This window comes from Emiliania huxleyi (assembly GCF_000372725.1).
Source record: "Emiliania huxleyi CCMP1516 unplaced genomic scaffold EMIHUscaffold_72, whole genome shotgun sequence".
Taxonomy (NCBI): Eukaryota; Haptophyta; order Isochrysidales; family Noelaerhabdaceae; genus Emiliania; species Emiliania huxleyi.
The window spans coordinates 435,626-455,244 of record NW_005196603.1 but is presented as its reverse complement, the minus strand read 5'-3'; the positions used below and the strand labels follow the sequence as shown (position 1 = coordinate 455,244).

At 65.3% G+C, this 19,619-nt stretch overlaps 4 protein-coding genes across 4 annotated transcripts; 3 read left to right on the top strand and 1 right to left on the bottom strand.

The window, feature by feature from the left end:
- Positions 1-1,365: 1,365 nt before the first annotated feature.
- Positions 1,366-2,583, top strand: EMIHUDRAFT_217158 (hypothetical protein; the record flags this gene model as incomplete). Its single annotated transcript, XM_005761229.1, has 1 exon — positions 1,366-2,583. The coding sequence occupies one exon, from the start codon at positions 1,366-1,368 to the stop codon at positions 2,581-2,583; it is 1,218 nt and encodes a 405-aa protein (XP_005761286.1).
- Positions 2,584-3,258: 675 nt separating this feature from the next.
- On the top strand, positions 3,259-9,231 carry EMIHUDRAFT_453001 (hypothetical protein; the record flags this gene model as incomplete). Its single annotated transcript, XM_005761228.1, has 4 exons — positions 3,259-3,406; positions 4,318-4,571; positions 4,741-5,092; positions 5,162-9,231. The coding sequence occupies 4 exons, from the start codon at positions 3,259-3,261 to the stop codon at positions 9,229-9,231; spliced, it is 4,824 nt and encodes a 1,607-aa protein (XP_005761285.1).
- Positions 9,232-12,883: 3,652 nt separating this feature from the next.
- EMIHUDRAFT_217155 (hypothetical protein) lies at positions 12,884-13,879 on the bottom strand (the record flags this gene model as incomplete). The annotated part of the gene is made up of 3 exons (XM_005761227.1): positions 12,884-13,080; positions 13,382-13,496; positions 13,874-13,879. 3 exons carry the CDS (start codon positions 13,877-13,879, stop codon positions 12,884-12,886), a joined length of 318 nt encoding a protein of 105 aa, XP_005761284.1.
- A 3,253-nt stretch (positions 13,880-17,132) lies between these two features.
- On the top strand, positions 17,133-17,952 carry EMIHUDRAFT_358761 (hypothetical protein). The gene has a single exon (XM_005761226.1). It carries the CDS (start codon positions 17,193-17,195, stop codon positions 17,919-17,921), a length of 729 nt encoding a protein of 242 aa, XP_005761283.1. The 5' UTR covers positions 17,133-17,192; the 3' UTR covers positions 17,922-17,952.
- The last annotated feature ends 1,667 nt before the right edge of the window (positions 17,953-19,619 follow it).

Below are 19,619 nucleotides of genomic sequence, written 5' to 3'. Positions count from 1 at the left end.
GCGGTGGGCAGGGTGTGGGGAGAGGGGGGTGGCGGGAGCGCGTGTGCGCGCCATGATTCTGAGCTGGTCGTCGAAGCGCTGGTGGGCGGCCGGGGCGCGGGCGTCAAAGCCGCCCACCGCCGCCGCCCACTCCGCCCTGTCCGGAGGCCGGCCGAGCGACTGGATAAGCTGGTGCCGCACGCGCAGCCACCGCAACAGCTCCTTGACGGCGCTGGCGAGGCGGACCTCCTCCTCATTGTCGAGGAGGCTGCGCGTCCCGATCGACGTCAGGTACCACCGCATCGCCTCGTCGCTCACCGCCGCGTCGCGCTTCCGCCCAAAGCTGCGGCTCCGGTCGACGTCCGGCGACGCCGAGCGCGTCGCGGCGACCATCAGCAGCGGCGGAGGCAGGCGGCAGCGGGCACGGGCGGCGGCGGGCGGCGATGGCGTCGGCGCGGGGAGCAGTAATAAGCCGACCGCCAGGGTCGGCAGGCTGGCAAGCATGCTGGGATGCTGGGAATGAAGCGATCGCCAAGAAAAAGAAACGAGTGCACGTCTCTCTCTCGAGGTTCTCGAGGTGGATATCCTTTGGCCGCGTTGGGTAGCGAGGATTGGTGTAACCCGAGCCACGGAGGCGTGTTTTCTGGCGGCCGACCGTCAGTGCACGGAGTTGCCACTTCTCCGACTGCCCCGGCTAGTTCCCGAGTTTCGCGGGAGTGACCCCATGCGTCAAACCCGAGACCTAGCGCGGGTGGGTTGGAGGGGGCTCGCCCCGTTCCTCCCCATCGGGCCGCATGAGCGGCCACGCCTCGCAGATTCGTTTTCGCGCCTGGGTCAGGCGCGCGGGGCATCCCCCGGGTCGCTCGACCAGCGATCCGAAGAGTGGCCGCTATACAGTGCGAGGCGTGGCGATAGAAATCGGGGCGTCGGCATCCAGCAGCCGATTTCTGTTTCGGCGAGGGAAATCGGGCGAGCCAGCAGCCGATTTCTGTAAGCGATTTCTGCCAAAATTTTCTTCGGCGCTGCGCGCCGGTCACTATACGGTCTAGATACTAGTACACTAAAAGGTTGCCCTGAGATACGAATTCAATCCTCCCGCTTAACCTTTATTTCGTGTGTGCGTGCTCGCTCGTGCCTCGTGCGCCGAACCAAGTTCTGCTTCAACAAACCCGTCGAGAGGCCACGTCACGCCGGTGTCCCCTTTTTCTGCATCTTTGTGGGTGTGGCAGCCCACTTTGCCAGTCCCTAGAGGTGTCTTTGACATTTGACTTCGATGTCTGGTGGGGGACGATTTATGTCTGGTGGGGGACGCAGGTGCTCAAAGGTTGCGGGCGTGTCACCACTCGCGCCTTCGCTCCCGACACTGGGTTCTGGACATGCAACGACATGCCGAAAAGGGAGCGATCCGCGGCGCAGGCACGCGCTGAGGCCGTGTATAGACGCGCCAATCCGGATGATAGGGGCGATCGGGGCCGTGACCGCAGGGCCGAGAAGGTCGAGTACAGACGCAGACTCAAGAAAACGAGAGCGGAGGCCGCCGCCCTCGCGGTGCCTGACGCTGCTCCTGCGGCTCTCGTTCCCGTCCCGATTCCGTCTACCGTCCCTCGGCCACGGGCCCTCGGCCAGCACGGCAGGGGCCACCTGCTCGTCGCGAGGCAGCCGAGCTTGGCACTTCCGCCGCCCCTCGCCGCTCTTCCACCTACAATTGCTCCTCGCCTCGTCGCTCCGATCCCGCCTTTGGCGCCGACCGCGAGCCGGTACGGCGGCCTCGCCCTGCGCGACATCGCCTTTGGCAGCAGCCAGGGTCGCCTCGGCAAGGGCGGCCAAGGCACCGTTAGGCTTGGCCGCCACTACGGTGGTCGTCTCGCGGTGAAGCAGCCGCTGCGCGCGAGCAGCGCCTTCGCCTCCGAGTGTCAGATCGCGGCAGCACTACACCATGAGAACATCATCTATGTGATGGGCTTTGCATGCGCCCCGCGCGAGACGCCGTTCCTCGCTCTCGACTATGCCGACGCAGGGACTCTGGGAGATTTGTTGATCGGGGATCAGAGGGGCGAGAGCCGCTCCCTCGGCGTGCAGATTGCAAGAGCAATGTCGTACCTGCACACGCGATCTCCCCCCATCGTGCACCTTGACCTCAAGCCATCGAACGTGCTGCTGTCGGCGCGCTCTGAGGGGCTTGTCGCTAAGCTGTGTGACTTTGGGCAGGCGAGGCGACTAGCCGTTGGGGCGCAGCTCTCGCACTCAGGCACGCCGGGTTGGCGGGCGCCCGAGCAGGTGCGGGTGGCCCGCGACTTTGCAGTCGTGCCGCTTTCGCGTGGCACCGACGCCTGGTCGCTAGGGTGTGTCCTGGCTGCGCTCGAGGCGCCGTCGGGCGTCTGCGACCCGTACCACTTCGCCACGGGCGACGCGCCAGGCAAGTGCGACTCGCGCCTCCGACACGAGCTCGACGCAATCGTCGCGAACGGCTTCACCCGCCCGTGTGTGCCCGATGAAAGCCGGCTTGCAGGTGTGGTCAGCGCGTGTACGCACGCCCTGCCTAGCGAGCGAGCGACGTGCGCGTGGGTGCGCGCCGAGCTCGAGCAGCTTCTGCTGCAGCCGTGAGCGCAGAGAGTGACGCGCGAGTGACGGGCGAGGCCGATTGTCGATCTCTTTTCTGGTTGGTGCCATGTTTTGAGGGTGTATGAAATCTGTAATTGTCAAATGACACCCGGCTAGGCCGACAGCCCCCCTCCCCCACTCGCCGCGCTAACAGTCTCGCACAAAATAAACAGCCGGGAGCCGGGTCAGGTCGTGTGGGCACAGCCTCAGCAGACACAGCCTGCGCGACGAGCCGGCCCGCCTAGGCAAAGGGCGAAAAGCAGAGGATCGCCGCATTCACGCCGTTGCGGCGCGACGGCGTCAGTCCCTCCGGCGTGACGGGCGGCGCGGTAACACGCGCCCGTTTCTTGCCGCCGGCGTTGACCGGAGCGGTCGAGGACGATGCCAGCAGCCGATTTCTATTTCGGCCAGGGAAATCAGCCAAATTTCCAGCAGCCAATTTCTAAACACCGATTTCTAAGGCAAGAGCACGCACTGTACCTACCTCCAAGTGCTCCATTTCTTCCTCCGTAACGCAACGAAAGATTACGGAAGAACGTGGGGCGAGACCAAACTTACGCTAGATTGGAGGGAACGGTTTTTTTTCGCTTCTCCGCCTTTCAAAAGACCCGTCTCTCGTCCTTAACCGAAATGAAGAAGAAGAAAAACTCACACCCTCACATTGACCCTCACACACCGATGGCCTCCCACCGCATCGGCGCCCGCCTGTCTGGCCTCTCGCCAGAGCAGCTCGTCGCCTTCATCGACGAGCAGGCGCCTCTCTGGAGCGCCGCCGCAATGCGCGTGGCGGAGGAGCACGCCGAGCTCGGCTCGTGGAGCAGCCCGAGTGGGTGCTCTCCGAGGTCCTCCTCTCGCCGGACCTCGCCCCGCACATCCTCGCCCAGCTGCCGATCACGCAGCACAATGAAAGGGGACTTGCCCCGCGTGGCGCCGCGGCTGGAAGGAGATGCTGAAGAAGCGCGAGAGGCCGCGCCTGCTCGTGGTCGGCGGCCAAGACAGCGAGGGTGGGACTGTCAACTCGCTGGAGGGTACGACCCGTCAACGAACGAGTGAGAGGAGGAGGCTGTGGCGCCGATGCCGACGGCACGAAGGTTTGTCGGCACGGCGGTGCTCGATGGCAAGCTGTACGTGGTGGGCGGCCAGAGCGAGGCTGGCAGAGCAACTTCCAACGTGGTGGAGCGGTACGACCCCGCTACGAATGCGTGGGAGTCGATGGTGCCGATGGCGGAGGCGCGGGGTATCGTCACGCCGTGGTGGTGCTCGACGGCAAGCTGTATGCTGTGGGAGGCTTCAACAACGGCTTCCTCAGCTCGGCGGAGCGGTACGACCCGGCGCTAGATGTGTGGGAGGAGGTGGCGCCGATGGCGACGCCACGCATGAATCACGCCGTGGCGGTGCTCGACGGCACGCTGTACGCTGTGGGAGGCTTCAACAGGAGCGGCGTCATCAGTTCAGTCGAGCGGTACGACCCGGCGGCGGGTGCGTGGGAGGCGGTGGCGCCGTTGGCGGAGGGGCGGGACGGTCTCGGCATGGCGGTGCTGGACGGCAAGCTGTACGCTGTGGGCGGACAGGATGCCTTGTACAACGCATGCCTGACGGGCAGGTGATTTCTTTTTTCGGCGTTAGTTTTTCTCACTTCCGGGCCTCTTCGAACGCCGACAGCTGACGCCGAGGTGAAAGCGTACCCCCCTCGCGCGCCACCCGCCTCCTTCCCTCCGCCGTCTTTGCGTCTCCAAGCCCTGCAGATGCGTCGCTGGTTCGCCTCGCTTGCCATTCTCGGGCTGTCGCCTCCAGCGTCTGCGGGAAACGGCTACTCGCTGAGCTTTAGCCAGCCCGGCTCGGTGGTCGCGACTCGACGGCTCTACCTCGATCCTGATGACTTAGAGCTGCGGCGGATGGCCAGCGGCTTTACCTTCATGATGTGGCTTCGCTTCAACGACCTCACTGCGTCGCGGCCGGCCATCCACTGGGGCCTGGGCTGCACCTCTGACGTGAGTGCACGCACAAACGTGTACCCTAAGTTTCTCACATATACACACAGTGCTGTCGGTCGACCCTGACGGTCTCTAGTAGTCTCAGGAATCCCACTGTCGGACAGCCGCAGTTGCCGCCCAGCCCGCCTCCCCTGCCGCTGTCCGACCTGATACGCCTTGTCCGCAGGGCAACTTCATGCAGCCGTTCGCCGGCATTCACGGAGGGTTCCAGCTCGGCGGCAGCGCGCCCGAGCCGTCGGCCGTCGGCAGCGTAGAGGACGCCACGCAGTGGCATCACTATGCGCAGAGCTGGAACGCCACGGATGGCAGGCGCGTTGTCTACGTCGACGGCGTCGAGGTGAGTAGCGACGCGGCCGGTGACGGCGCCGCGTACATTGGCGGTGCCTTCCTAGACGACGACGCCTTCATGTACATCGGGATGAACGTGTACCCTCAAAAGTGGGGCCTGGACGAAATCACGCACGGCAACCCGCAGATGAGCTTTGACGGCGAGATAGACGACCTCGCCATCTACGCTGGCAAAACTCTTCACGCGTGCACCTCAATGCTGTGAGCAGCGTCTCTTCACACCTCTCGGCTGTGGACAGGCCCTCTCTCCAACGAGTCGATCGCCGCGCGGGCGCGCCTCGCCGGCGAGGACCTGCTAGGCGACGACTGCCTGTTCCTCTACACCTTTGATAACGCCAGCCTGGACGTTGTCGCCAACCTTGGCCGGGCTGGGGGGAACGAGTCTGCCAACCCGTACGATTTGCGTTTCGCCCAGTTCCCCAAGCCGCCTGGCGCGGAGGACTTGGGCCGCAAATTCTCGCGCGGTAGCGGCACGTCGGCCGCGTTGTTGGTGGCACCGTCCCGCATCCCCAGCTCTCGCACGCACGTCAGCTCCGTCTCCGCGCCGAGTGTCGTCTCGGCGCTGCCCGGCGCAAACGTCACCGTCGAGACTGCCAACGGCCCGCGCCAGCTCACGGCTCCGACCGACGGCAGCACGCTCTTCGAAGGACGTGTGCACGTCGTGCCTCGGCTGCCGCCCACCACTGAGCGTCGGGACGTTTTTGCGAGCGAGCGCACCTTCGAGGACCGCGAGGTGAGCCTGCAGCTCGTGGGCAGCTCCAACTTCGCGCCCGGCATCGAGCTCAAGCCAGTAATCACTAGCCTGCCTTCGAATGGCGCCCTCTTCGCCACCAACGACTCGCTCGCCGGCTCCGAACAGGGCATCGCGATCAGCGAGTCGCAGCAGACAGTCGACACGGTGGGGCGCTACGTCCGCTACAAGCCAGCAGACCATTTCGTCGGCGTCGATACCTTCACGTATTCGCTCCTCGCGCCCGGGGGCGTCCTCTCCGAGGAGAGCACGACCGTCCGCGTGGAGGTCGAATCGGACAACGACATGCCGACCATCGCCCCGATTGCGAAGCGCATCTCAGAAGACTCTGGCGACCTGGTCATTCGGCTGACGCCCAACGACGTCGAGGACGGCCAGCCACTCGAGCTCGCGATCACGCAGCTCCCTAGGTTAGGCGACCTGTACCCCTACAACGAGACTAGCGGCGCGGCGCAGGACGGCCCTCCGATCACGCAGGTCTACTCGACCTTCAACGTCGGTGCCGTGTTTGGGCAGTACATCTCCGCGGTCATCAGCTCGAGCTCCTTCTGGGGCAACCCTCCGAGCATCGACTACCACCCGCTCGCAGTCATTGGCAAGCCCGACTGCGGGACGTACGGCGAGTGCTCCACGAGCGGCGAGTGGGTATCGGACGCGTCACGCCCGATCCCGCCCGGCGTGCTTGCCTACCACGAAGTGGACGGCATCAAGGCGGCGGCGTACGTGAGGAGCTCGAACGAGGCGAAGGGGACGGTCGAGATCGACTACGTGCCCATGTACAAGCGCGACGCGGGCGTACTGCGCCGGTGCCTCATTGACCCTAGCGTCAAGGTTGACGAGGGCGTCTCCGCCTACCCCGGCGGGTGCGTTTTGGATTCTGACGAGCCGGTCCCTAAGAGCGTGCCCCGGGCACAGATTGTCCCTCTAGCCGCTGGCGTGTGGAGCCCGCTCAAGCAGGGGCTGGTCGACGAGAATTTGAGCGACCCCGACAAGTCGGTCGCCTTCGGCGCGCAGTTCCTCGTCGACCATCGGCAGCGAGACTTTTACCCGCCGTTCACCGAGTACATTGACGTGGCGATCGCACGGCCCGTCTACGTCGTCCGGCTCGAGATTGGCTCCCCGCGAGGGATGGGACAGGTCGTAAAGATCCTGGCCCAGAGTCCGGACGGCTCGTGGGTGGAGGTATACTCGGGCAAGCCGCAGCGCGAGGTTGCGACGAAGTACACTAGCATGCGCACCTACCACCTCTGGGCGCCCTCAATTTGTCGAACCCATTTCCCCGTCTCGGTCCTGCGGATCGCGGTCGACACCAGCGCAGAGACCGGCATTGACGACTGGCGCGAGATCGCCCGCCCATTCCCCGCCCCTCTGATAGCCACTATCCTCATCCCCCCTCCCAATCCTAGGAACTACATCGATTATGTCGAAGTGTTCGGCTCGGAGGCGCTGCAGCCCGCCGCAATCCGCACGACGGCTCGTGCGGTCGTGTACCGTCCGCACGACAATGCCGTCGGCGAGGACAGCTTCCGCTACGTTGCGACGGACTGTCCCGGCGACCCTTTCCGCACGACGGAGTCGGAGCTCGTCTCCATCTCGATCGTCGCCGTCAATGACGCGCCCAAGGCGGTCGGAGTGCCCGTTGACGACGCGGTCGCTTTCCCGCTGAAAGGTCTAGTGGGCGCGAGCTTCTTCTCGATGAAGGCGCGAGACGTTGACAGGTCGGACACGCTCACGTTCAAGATCCACAGGCTGCCGACTCACGCGACGCTGTCTGACGCGGCGGGAGAAATTGGGATTGGGCGAGTGATCCCGATGGCCGCGGCGCCCGTCGCGGGCGGAGAGATCCCCTGCTCTGAGGCTCAACCGTGCCCGTCCAGCCCGATGACTGGCTCTCTTCTCTTTTGCAGCGTCGCGTCCCCGCCCAACGGGACGTGCGCTTGGTGCGACGACGTCGACGATTGCGACACCAGCGCCAACCTGACGATTTGGAGCAGGGGGACTTGCCGGACCGCATGCCGCGCGCCGGTGTCTCCCCCGCTGGTGGAGTCGGCCCAGGTGAGCATACAGACCGAGGTGTGCGGACCCGACTCGTTCTCCTTCTCGGTCTCTGACGGCGTGAGCACTTCGGCCGGCGCGACGGTCCACTTTGTCTTCCAGTGCTCCCGGCGGTGCGACCGAGCAGACATGCTCTCCGAGACAAGCGACTGCGACTCGTCGGACCCTCCGGTGAGGAGGACCACGTGGCGATGGGATGACGCCAGCGACTGCGACCTGCCGCGCGCGGGCCTGCAAAGGCCGGCTCCGGGCGGGCCCGCTGGGGTGAATGTGCCAGCCACTGGCCGCTGGGCGCTGCCCGCCTCGACCACGGAGGAGTGCTCGTCGAACGACGACTCGACGACCCTAATTGTCGTCGTGTGCAGCGTCGTGGGGGCCGTCCTCCTCCTGGGTTGCTGCTGCGCCGCCTATGTCGTGCGGCGGCTGCAGCGGCAGCGGCACAGGCCAAATCAGCAGTTCCTGTGCCGCCGGACGCACTTGCCTCCCGACATCGCCCCAGTGGGCGCGGACGAGTTCCACCTCTTCCTGAGCCACACGTGGCTGTCTGGGCAGGACCAGATTGCGATGATCAAGCAGCAACTCTTGGGCTTTCTGCCCGCCCATGTGCGTGTCTTTCGCGACGTCGATGACCTTGAAAACATCGACCGCTTAGAGGAGTACGTCGCCAAATCACAGGTCGTGCTGCTCTTCCTTAGCAAGGGCTACTTCCTATCGCGCAATTGCCTGCGCGAGGTCCGAGCGGCAGTGACAAGCAGCAAGCCCGTCATCCTTGTCCACGAGCACGCCGAGGCCAAGGGCGGCGACCGGCTCGAGGTGCTGCGGCAGGAGTGCCCAGAGGAGCTGCGCGAGCTCGTCTTTGACTCCAAACGGCCGCTCGTGCGCTGGCATCGCCTCAGCGACCTGAACCGAGTCTCGTTGCTGCAGATCGCGTCACTGCTACACACGTTTGGGCGGAGTCTCAACGCGCTCTACCTGCCAAACTCGCTCACCGAGGAGACAATCTCAGTCTCTCACCCGGTGCGCATCTTTGCCAGCCGCGACAACAACCAGGGCGCCAACCGCATTCTAGATGGGATCGTTGCCGCCGCCGTCCCCGCGGCCGGTCCGACCTCGTTCGGCGAGCGACGTGGCCGCCGCGCGATCCTCGGCGGTGGCTGGCGAGGCGGGAACCGCACCACCTCCACCGACGTCCCTCACGTCGAACGGCAGTTGTCCGACGTGAAGCTGGCGCGTCACTCTGGAGCTGTCGGGGCGAGCGTCAGGATCCAGCGCGCTTGGCGTGGATTCGCCGCGAGGACCGAGCTAAAGCCTTCGGACCTGCGCATCCACTGCTCGATCGAGCGCGCGGACAGCCTGAGCGATGCGACGCACATGCTGCTCTACCTCACATTGACAACCTTCGACGCCAACCGCGCGGGCGCCGACGCTCTCGCCAACGAGATCCGCGAGGCCCGGCAGCGCGGGATCTCCCTGGCGCGCTCTGCACTAGCTGCACCGCACTGAGCCCTCTGCCGCCTCCCGAGGGCCCAGCTCTGACGCTCGTTGCCTCTCGCTGCAGGTCATGGTGCACGAGCAGCGCGAGGGGCGCCACAGGTGCACATTCGACCACGTGAGGTATACGACGCCCGAGGACCTCGAGCGTGGCGGCGTCTACAACGACATCGCGATCCCGCTCTTCTCCTCACCCATGGAGCAGGCCGTCTGCGTCGCGCTCGCGTACCGGCAGCTTGACATCCGTTCTTGAAAAAGTGGGCGCACCGATCGCCAACGTCGCATGTAGAGTCATGATTTGCCCCTCCACTAGCCGTAGCAGCCTGTCTGTCTGGGTGGAGAGGGCTGTAGGTGCGCGACGTTGGGGACGACTGTACACTACCTTCGGTGCGAGTCCACACCATAGGCGCGCCGATTGCCAACGCCGCATGTAGAGTCATGATAGACGCTTTGCCTCTCCACTAGTCGTAGCAGCCTGTCTGAAGTCGCGGCGCCGGTGCCCTCGCATGTGCTCTGCTGTACTAGCCATGTTCGTTGCGCCCGCGTGTACAGTAGAAGCGCGCGCACCAAACAAAAAATCGCTCCGGGCTCCGAGCGGCGAGCGTGATTTCTTTGTGTGAAATCGCAAGGACCAAGGTGTGATTTCAAGAGCGTGATCCTTGTGTGAAATCGCAAGGTGTGATTTCAAGAGCGTGAAAATGACGTGCCGAGCTTTCGGATATCATGACTCCATAATATCATGGCGAAAACCATGATATGATGCAAGCGGGGAAATCCTGATGTGGCTGGCTGGGTACCTTACCGACCGTAAAGGCTTCGTAGGCCCCGGATGGGTGGTGGGTGGGTGGGTGAGTGGGTGGGTGGGTGGGTGTTTTTGGGGTGGGTTTGTTTGGTCGTTTCTCTCTCCCCTCGCGCGCGTCTTCGAGGCACAGCTCTCGTCGTTGCCACAGCATGTCGTTCCTCGCACCGTGCCCACGCGTCGGCACCAGCTGACCGAGATCGCGCTCCCCGACGCGCGACGGCTGCCGCGTGCTTTACGGGCGGCTTACGGCGCGCTCAACAAGTCCTCCGAGGGCGGACTGCTGTTACGCTCGACGAGTGGGGGGGGCGACGCCGCTCGAGCAGCTCGAGGGGTTCAAACGCGATGCGACCATCGTCTCCGCCGAGCTCGACGACGAGGCGGCCGTTATTATCTGACTCCTGTCCTCGGGAGGGCGGCGGCGGCGGTGTAGAGTCGGCGGCGCGCTCCCGATGACAAATATTCGCCTCACACGGCTGCTCACACGCCCAGCCGTGCTCTGGTGCATCGCATGGGTCGCCTCTGCCGCCGAAATGTCGAGGCTGGGGCGCACTCATCGACTTGGGCTATTATCTGCCCTCGGGAGGGCGGCGGCGGCGGAGTAGGGGCGGCGGCGAGCTAACGGTTGCAAATACTCGCCTCACGGTCCAAGATGGGAGGCGGCTCGCGCCCGCAACCGTGCACCAGCGTGCCTCTCTAGTCCCGCCTGCCACCCAGATACCGAGAGCTGGACGCACTCATCGACTTGGGCTATTATCTGCCCTCGGGAGGGCGGCGGCGGCGGAGTAGGGGCGGCGGCGAGCTAACGGTTGCAAATACTCGCCTCACGGTCCAAGATGGCGGCTCGCGCCCCCAACCGTGCACCAGCGTGCCTCTCTAGTCCCGCCTGCCACCCAGATACCGAGAGCTGGACGCACTCATCGACTTGGGCTATTATCTGCCCTCGGGAGGGCGGCGGCGGCGGAGTAGGGGCGGCGGCGAGCTAACGGTTGCAAATACTCGCCTCACGGTCCAAGATGGCGGCTCACACGCCCAACCATGCTCTCACTGGTGCGTCGATTGGGTCGCGGTCTGCTGCCCGTGTCTCTCTGTCTTATCGGCGCGACGACAACAAGCTACCCCTACCCCTAAGCCTAACCCTAACCCTAACCCCAACCCCAACCCTAACCCTAACCCTACTAACCCTAACCCTAACCCGAAGAACTCGGAGCATTCACCGAGAGCTCGCGTCAACGGACCGCTGGTTCCTCCATTCCGACCCGAAGCGGCCCGTTCTTAGGAGCTGCATAACGGCTTTTGAACTCTCTGACCCAACCCTAACCCTAACCCTAACTCTAACCCTAAAACCCTAACCCTAACCCTCGGCTGTGGGTCCGGCTGTGCTGTATAAGGCGCGCGGGGCTGGGTGCTTTGCTACCTTGCTTGTGTCTCCCGTGGCCGGTGGTTGGTTGGGTGGTGGGGGTGGGTCGGTCGGTGTGCGGGTGGGTTTCCTCGCCTCATCAGCCGCGGGCCGTGAGGTGGGTGGGGCCGGGGTTGGGTGGGTGGTTCCAAGCCCCAGCCAGGCCGTGAGGTGGGTGGGGTGGGTGGGTGGTTCCAAGCCTCAGCCGGGCCGTGAGGTGGGTGGGTGGGTGACTCAAGAAGCTCGTGCACATTTAGGTTAGGTTAGGTTAGGTACGGCCAAGCTGGCTTCCTGCACCCCGTCGCGCCACGACAGCTGCACGAGCACCCCTTCGAAAAGCATATATGCGCCTACGCATCGCTGCGTGCCTCGCCACCGTCGCCGCTGCCACGCTCCCACCTGTGGTCGTCAGTGGCGCCACGGGTCGCGTCGGTTCCGCCGTCGTCCGCTCCCTCGTGTCTCGCCGTGGCAGTGCCGAGGGCGTTTATGTGCTGGCCCGGGACGCCGAAAAGGCACAAGCGATGCATGAAGGCGTGCAGTGCCTCTGTGCCGCATACGACGACGCGGAGGCGCTCGCGGAAGCTTTTGGGTCCGTCCCTTCGGGCTTTCGGCTCTTTGTCGCGTGCAGCAACTCGCCCCAGCAGGCTGCGCCGAGGGCGGTCTGTGCCGCGCGGCCCACTCGTCTGCACTCTGCTCACACCTCTGGCCGTGAACAGGCGTGGCCGGCCCTCTACGTGAGGCTGACGAGTGCTCGCACCCGTTCGCCCTTTCTCCGATCTCAATGATCGATGTGCGCGACGTCGCCGACTGCGCCGCCGCGCTGCTGGACGGCGCGCAGACCGGGCGGGGCACTGGGGGTGAGTGGTTCGACCTGACTGGCCCGCAGATTGCATCTCGGAGCTTCGCCCGAGGCCCGTGTCCATCACCGCGTGCGACGCGGATGCATTTGTGGCACAGAGGGAATGAAGCGATCGCCAAGAAAAAGAATTTATCATAGCCGAGAAAAAGAAACGTTCGGCACCTCTTCCGCACTTTGTCCAAATGCACTCCAAGTGCTCCATTTCTTCCTCCGTAACGCAACTAAAGAGTACGTCTACGTGCAGCTACAGGAGGCGCGCCGGCAAGAGGCCAAGACCCACGGCCCACGCGCGGTGGCGCGCCCTGCCAGCTGCCTCGCGGTTGTCCGTGTCATCCTCTCGGCCCATAGCGTGTGAGAGTGAGTATACGCTTTATGTGAACACACACACACACACACACACACACACACACACACACACACACACACACACACACACACAAATCTCTCTAAAATCTCTCTCACCCAACACCCAACACACACACACACACACACACACACACACACACACACACACACACACACACACACACACACACACACACACACACACGCACGCACGCACGCACGCACGCACACGAGAGCATGCCCCGGCCGGATCTCTAGAGGGTCACTCCGACGGCCCCGGGAGCCTCACGCAGCAGCAGTGCGCGAGGCTGCTTGCGCCGGTCTCACCACAGTCCTCCGCCGCCTGCACTGGATAGTCGCGATGCAGCTCGCAGGGCGCCCCCGACGGTAGCAGCGCAGGGGGCAGCGGAAACCACTCGTACGCCTTGCACCAGTCCATGCGGAGACACGCCTCCGCGCCTGCTCACACAGCGAAATGTCAAGACTCGCGCCCGCGGGGACGCCAGCGCGCCGAGCGGCTCAGTGGATAGAGCGGCGCATTTACTCTCGGTGTCGAGGCCCTTGAACGCGTCGTACAGTCCTGTGCCGCAAAAGTTGTCTCGACAGCCGCCCGGCGAGGGCATCTCGTAGAACCCGGGCGGGCAAGCCGGCGCTCCGGCAGCGCAGCCCAGGGGTGGCGGCGGGGGTGAGTTCGGCAGCGGCGGCGGCGGTGGCCAGCAGCCCGTGAGAAGAATGCCCTCGCACACGTCGTTCTCCGGACCCGACGGCGCCACGCATAGCCGCCACCTGTCTTTGTCGGGGTCGATATGAGGCCCATTATGGTAGAAGAAATTGCTGCAGTTGTTTTCTGGATAGCGGACGTTTTTGCAGGCGCCCTCGGTGAGCACCGTGCGGACGGCGAGATCACTGCACGCGAATGGCGGCGGCGGCGGCGGCGGCGGCGACGACGACGACGGCAGCGGGACGGTGGGCTCGTCGCGGAGATATCCCGCGCCGAGAAGCAAAAGGGCTGAAGCCATGCGTCCGGTAGACCGCGCACCTTCAAAGGATGTGTCACGAGAAAGGAAGAATTTTAACTGAGAAGCGCCCTTCACAGCAGAGTGTGTGTGTGTGTGTGTGCACTCACTCACTCACAGCAGACTGGCTCGGACTGGCACTACAAAAGGCACGGTAGGCGACGGCCCCTTATGGGCCGTAGAAGAGGAAAGGAAGAAAACAAAATATCTCGAGATTCTCGAGGCACATGTTGTACATGCATACTTGGCCGCGTTTGCGTCTCTGTCTAGATAGATAGCGGCGGAAGAGATTGCGACCGAGCTCAGGCTCGCCGCGGCGTCGGAGGACGCCGCCGTCGCCTAGACTCCCCTGCGTCACTACGTGCCTCCCCGTCTTTGTAGCCTGGCGTTTGTGCCCCGTTTGTGCCGCGTCCCGTGCCCCGAGTTCATTTTAAGATAGTTAGTATGGATTGGCGTCCGATTCTGCGCGGCGCCACCGGCGGCGCGTCGGAGTGGCGGCCGCCACTCGCGTGGTGCCAAGAGGTTCTCCGGAACCCTTACGCGCACCACGGCGGCCGCCTTCAACTCCCCGAGCGGGGCCCTAGGACCAAGGGCGCGCTCGGCAAATTCCTGCGCTTTGCGCAGGGTCACAACCCCTGGGCCAGTTGTTGGTGGAACCACCTCAAGGCCAGCGCGCATGCGCGGGCGATGGACTGACTCCAGCAGCTCAAGGGCTCGCGCTCTCCTCACCGCCGCGCGCGCGTTGCAGCAGGAGTGCCGCAAACCGCAATGCGGCATTGTGCGACTACCGCATCGTGCCGCAGCTGCACCGCTTCTCCTCGGACATCATCGTGAACTCGGTGGTCCGCTGCGAGGACGCGGTCAGCACCGCGCAGGATCTCTTCTGAGAGCCGGCGCGGATCGCGGATGCGGCTTGAAGGCTCTGCCGGCGGATCTGTGGCCTGGCGCCTGCCAGACTGCGGGTCCAAACACCCCGGCGCTCGCGCGCGCCACCGCCCCCGGCGCGGGTTGGGATATCAGTTCGTGAGTCCTGTGTCCTGTCCCTGTGCCCCACCTTCTTCTCCTGTGTCGGTCCCTGAGAACCCCACTATACAGCGCCACCTCGTGAGCTGTTCTGTGAGCTGTGTGCTGTGTGTCCAGCAGTCCGGACCCAGTGCTACGGCCGGTGACAGCGTGCCTCGTGTCGGCTCCCGAGCCAATCGTGTGCAGCGTGTGTGTGCGTGTGGGCCCGTCCTCCATGCTTGGAGGTGTGTAAGACAGACAGAAAGATTGGCGTCCGAAACGTACACGGTGCCGCGAGCATTACATCGCTCGCTCGATGGAGGAGCGTGAGCTCCGATCGATTGTGGCCATCGCTGTCTCCTCGGCCCTTCTATTCCTCCGAAGCGGTGGCCGCCAAGCCTCACCCTCGAGCGCGAGCCAGGAAAGCGAGGGCTCGCAACAGCTCGCCCAACAGCTCGTGCAAAGCGAGACTGCGAGTTGTCGCCCTCTCGACCTCCTCCCTGAAGAGATCCTAGAGCAGGAGAACACCTGACATATGGTCAGCATTTGATAGCCGCATACCGAGTGCGAGCAGCTGACACACACATAAGCAGGCCGGCTCTCCCTAGGTCCTGCAGCACCTGCCTACGAGCTGATCGAGCGGCGCGGCACCGCTTCCGCTGATCAGGAAACGCCTCTCCTCCCGTAACCCTCTCCAACCCTCGCCCTTTCGGCCGTATATGCCAGCCGCACACGTGCCCGCCCCGACACCCTCGCCAAAGCACCGCCTAGCCCAAGGAAATTGACCCTCCATCTGCAGGACCGCTCCCTCGGAAGTGACGCCTGGTCGGAGGTCCTGCACGTGCTCCTCCGGTCTGGTGACGGCATGGAGGCCTCCGACAGCCGTGACAGTGTGCTGTGGACAGCCTCGACGTGCAACACGCGCCAGACGCAGCAAGATCGACAGTTCACAGCACAGCTCGTGGTCAGCACAGAGTTGTTGCTCCTCGGACTCTCTGGCAGAGTCTACCCCGTGCGGACGCCCTTCCGCGCCTCGGGCGCCGTCGGTTTTGCAGTCATCGACCCAGCCGCCGCGGAGGCCCTTGTTGATTTTCAAGTCTATGCGCGCCGCCGGGCGGACGGGGCGGTCGCTCACCTCGCGGATCTGGCGATAGCGACCGAACCATGGAGCGAAGGTGATGACGACGGGGAGCTTCCAGCCTCTGGCCCTTTGGCTGACCTGATTGGCGACATCGGCCAGGGGTACGGCGATAGTAGGTGTGGCCGGCTAGTGCTTCGGATCCGCAGCGCCGACACCGCGCTGTACCTTCTGCTACCGCCCCTTAGTACACTTCGAGAGGCCGGCCCGCCGCGGCTGCACTGGGTGTGGTGACGGCCCACCATGCCCCATCGGCATGCTCGCGTGTTCGTTTGTTTCTTTTGGGGGAGTCGCTTAGGCGGCTCCCGTGGTGTGCCTGTGTTAGTGCCAGTGCGCGTTCAGCGGCGGCGACGGCGACGGTGGCAGCGACGGCGGCGGCGGCGGCGGCAACGGCGGCGGCGGCGGCGGCGGCGACAGCGGCGGCAACGGCGGCGACGGCGACGGCGGCGGCGGCGGCGGCGGCGGCGGAGGTGGTGGCGGCGGAGGTGGAGGCGGTGGCGACGGCATCGAGCCGGTGCCGGAGCCGCGGGACCACCTCGGCTACTCTAACGACTACCGGCCCGACGTCTCGGTGGCGGGCGCCGGCCGCTCGCGCTCGCGCCTCGTCGGCGACGTCAAGTTCAAGGACTCGCTCTCCTCCAACCCGGAGGACGTCGGCCAGCGAGGCGCTTTCGTCGGCCTCGGCAACACCGAGCCCGGCACGAGCGCGGACGTCTTCGGCCTCGAGCAGCGCGGCGCTGTCGGGGACGGCGACTTCAGGCCGAGCGACGGCGGCGGCTATGTGGCGTACAAGAAGGCGGACTACGCGCACGCCCTCTCGCGCTCGGACACCGACGTGCAGATGTACCTGTTCGAAACCTTCGGCGGGTGGTGCAACGCGGTCAAACGGCTGTTCTACCAGATGAAGGACAAGGTGGGTGCGCAACAAGCTCTCGAAGCGGCAGCACGAGGACGAGGCGAGCTGGTCGACGCGGTCGTGGCTGTCGCTGCAGGCCCAGCGCATGTCAGTCGCGCTGCAGCTCGCGGCGGCGGAAGAGATTGCGACCGAGCTCAGGCTCGCCGCGGCGTCGGAGGACGCCGCCGTCGCCTAGACTCCCCTGCGTCACTACGTGCCTCCCCGTCTTTGTAGCCTTGCGTTTGCGCCCCGTTTGTGCCGCGTCCCGTGCCCCCGAGTTCATTTTACACAACACATGAGACAGATTGCCGCGACACTGTCGTGCCAGGAGGTGTAAAAATCTTTTGGGCCAATTTGCGAAGTGTCCAGCGTCTCTGAGGACGCCTCGATGGGTTCCTTCGCCAAGGCCTGGTCTCAGCTCGGCAACATCGCCGCCGCCAGACTCGCGGCTCCCGCCACGTCCAACTCGTCACGTGGCATCCTGCAGGCCTCCGTCGAAAACAAGACTGGACTGTCTCGCATGCTCGACAGCACGCTCCGTGAAGGGCACGACATGAAGACGTTCGGGCTGGGCACCGCCGCCAGCCTGGCCTCGGTCGAGCGGTACGCACGCTTCACCGCGGCCATGTACCACGTCTACACGGCGATGGAATCCTCGCTTGACGCCGCCAAGTCGCCCGCCGTCGCGCCGTTCTGGAGCAGCTTCGGCGGCGATCTGCGGAGGAGCGACGCTTTGGCGCTCGACCTCGCCGACGTGGCCGCCTCATCCTCGTCGCACCCTCCGACGCCGGCCACGCGAGACTACATGCGCGCCATCGAGGCGGCGGGTGCGAAGGACGAGGAGGACGGCGGTGGGCGGCTGATCGGCCATGCGTACTGCCGGTACTTTGCGGATCTAATGGGCGGGCAGTTCCTGGCGGCGCCGACGCGGTACGCGCTATCCCCGGCCGTCGGCGAGGGCACGCCGCGCCACTACGACTTTGGCGCCTTCGGAGCGGAGCGCAAGGCGAGCGTCGAGCGGCTGTACGCCAGCTTCAACGAGGCGGGTGATGCGCTCGCCTCCGAGGCGGCGCGGCGGGCGGTGGTGGAGGAGGTGCTGCTCGCGTATCGGCACAATGTGGCCGTCTACACCGAGGAGGGCGCCGTGTGGAGCGGCGCGCTCCGCGGCGCGGCGAACCTCGCGGGCGGAGTGGCGCGTGCGAAGCTGCAGATGCCGCGCGCCGCCGCGCCGTCAGAGGCGGCGGCCTGATACAAGTCGCGGACAAAAAAAGAGACTACACACAATCCAGACCGCGAGGGTGGGTAATCAAGGCGTGGCACCGGCTTGTGTCGCTGACGACCGCAGTGTGCCAGTGTCGATTACCAGTCAGCAGTACATACGCACAGCAGAGGAGTGCCGTCCCCATCTCGACCACACTGCTCAGTGCTCACTGGACGCCAGTGGAGTGCCGCACATGGCACCTGCCGCAGAGTGGAGAGTGTAGATTGGTGTGGGTGTGGGTGTTAGGCCCTTGGCGTTCGCAAAAATGGCGCGTCAAAGGTAAGTCAAAAGGATGGACTAGGAAGTGCCAGCAGCCCAACTGTGGCCGCGCCGGCGCTCTCGCTGCCCGTCAGAGCGCCGCCAGGTTCTCGGCCTGCACCAAGAAGCAGCTACGGATGTGCTCCTGGCCGTCCATCTTGACGATCCAGCGGCCGGCCGGCGGCTGCGTCGGGTCCCATCGCTGGATGGTTCCGGCACACCCGTTGAGCGCCGCCTCTGAGAGGAGCCCGCGCACCCGCACGCGCGCGCCGGCGCGCAGGCTCGGGGGAAGCGGGGGGCATCCCGACAGGTGCCAGCTGCACAGCCGCTCAAAGTCCTCTGCGCGGCTGTCGATCGCCTCCTTGGCGGGCGAGAGGAGCTGCAAGATGGTCGTCCGCTCGTTCGGGGGCACCCCAGCAAGCCGGACGGCGCTTTGGCCCGCGGTGGTGACGCACGGCCTGCGGCGCAGCGCCGAAGCCGCCGGCTGCGCCAGCAGGACGGACGGGCCCGCTTCCTGCGTGGAGGGCGAAAGGTTCTTGGCGAGCACCCGAACCGCCCAAGGCCGGCCCGGGTCGCGGCCCTCGAGGAGCGAGCTCGGCGCAGGCGGTCCGATTCCAATGTTGATCATGACTGAGTAGCGCCGACCGCCCTCCGCCGCCACTCCGAGAGTCGCGATTCGGCCGGCGAGGCCGTGGTAGGGGCGGATCGGAGACCAAGTCTCCGCGGTGCTCAGGGGCGCCGTGCTGACAACCTCGTCGGAGACGTCGACCTCGGAGATGCGCACGATCATGCCTGCCGCTAAGAGGATCGGCTCTGGCCGCGAGGTCGAAGCCGGGGCGTTGTCCTCACGCGCCGCTGAGTCCGCATAGTACCCGAGCCCGTGCTGGCCGCGCCAGCTGAAGAGGAAGCCCGGCCGTTCGCCCTCGTACTTCGCCGCCGCCTCGAAGGTCATCGCGCCGGCCGAAAAGATGCGGAATCTAGGCGGAGCGATGTCGCCGCTGAAGAAGCGAAACACCGCCGCGTTTGAGGCGCGCTGCCAGCCCTGACTCACCGCCGAAACCGCCTTGTAGGTGCCGCCCTGGGGGAGCGGCTCGGCCGCCTTCCACTCCTTTGTCCGCTCGTCCCAGCGCCTGGGAAGGGGCCGGTCCTTCGCGGGTGCTGCAAACGCTGCGACCAGGATGAGGCTGAGCACATCAGTGGAGTCGGTCATGAGGGCGGCGCCGAGGTCGGAGCAGAGCTTTGCCGGCGAGCCCTCGGCGTCGCAGAGCTCAAGGTTGTCGACGCTCGTCGTGATTCGGTCCCCGGAGCCCTCGAGCACAACCACGTACTTGCTGCCCTGCTCTCGCCCGCCGCGCCGAAACGCGACCGCCTCTCCGCACTTGTGGAGAAGGTCTTTGCGTGCCTTCATGGCGACGATACGGAGGCGGC

Coding starts and splice junctions, on each gene's coding strand:
- EMIHUDRAFT_358761 (XM_005761226.1), top strand. CDS start 17,193: ATGCTCGACAGCACGCTCCGTGAAGGGCACGACATGAAGACGTTCGGG.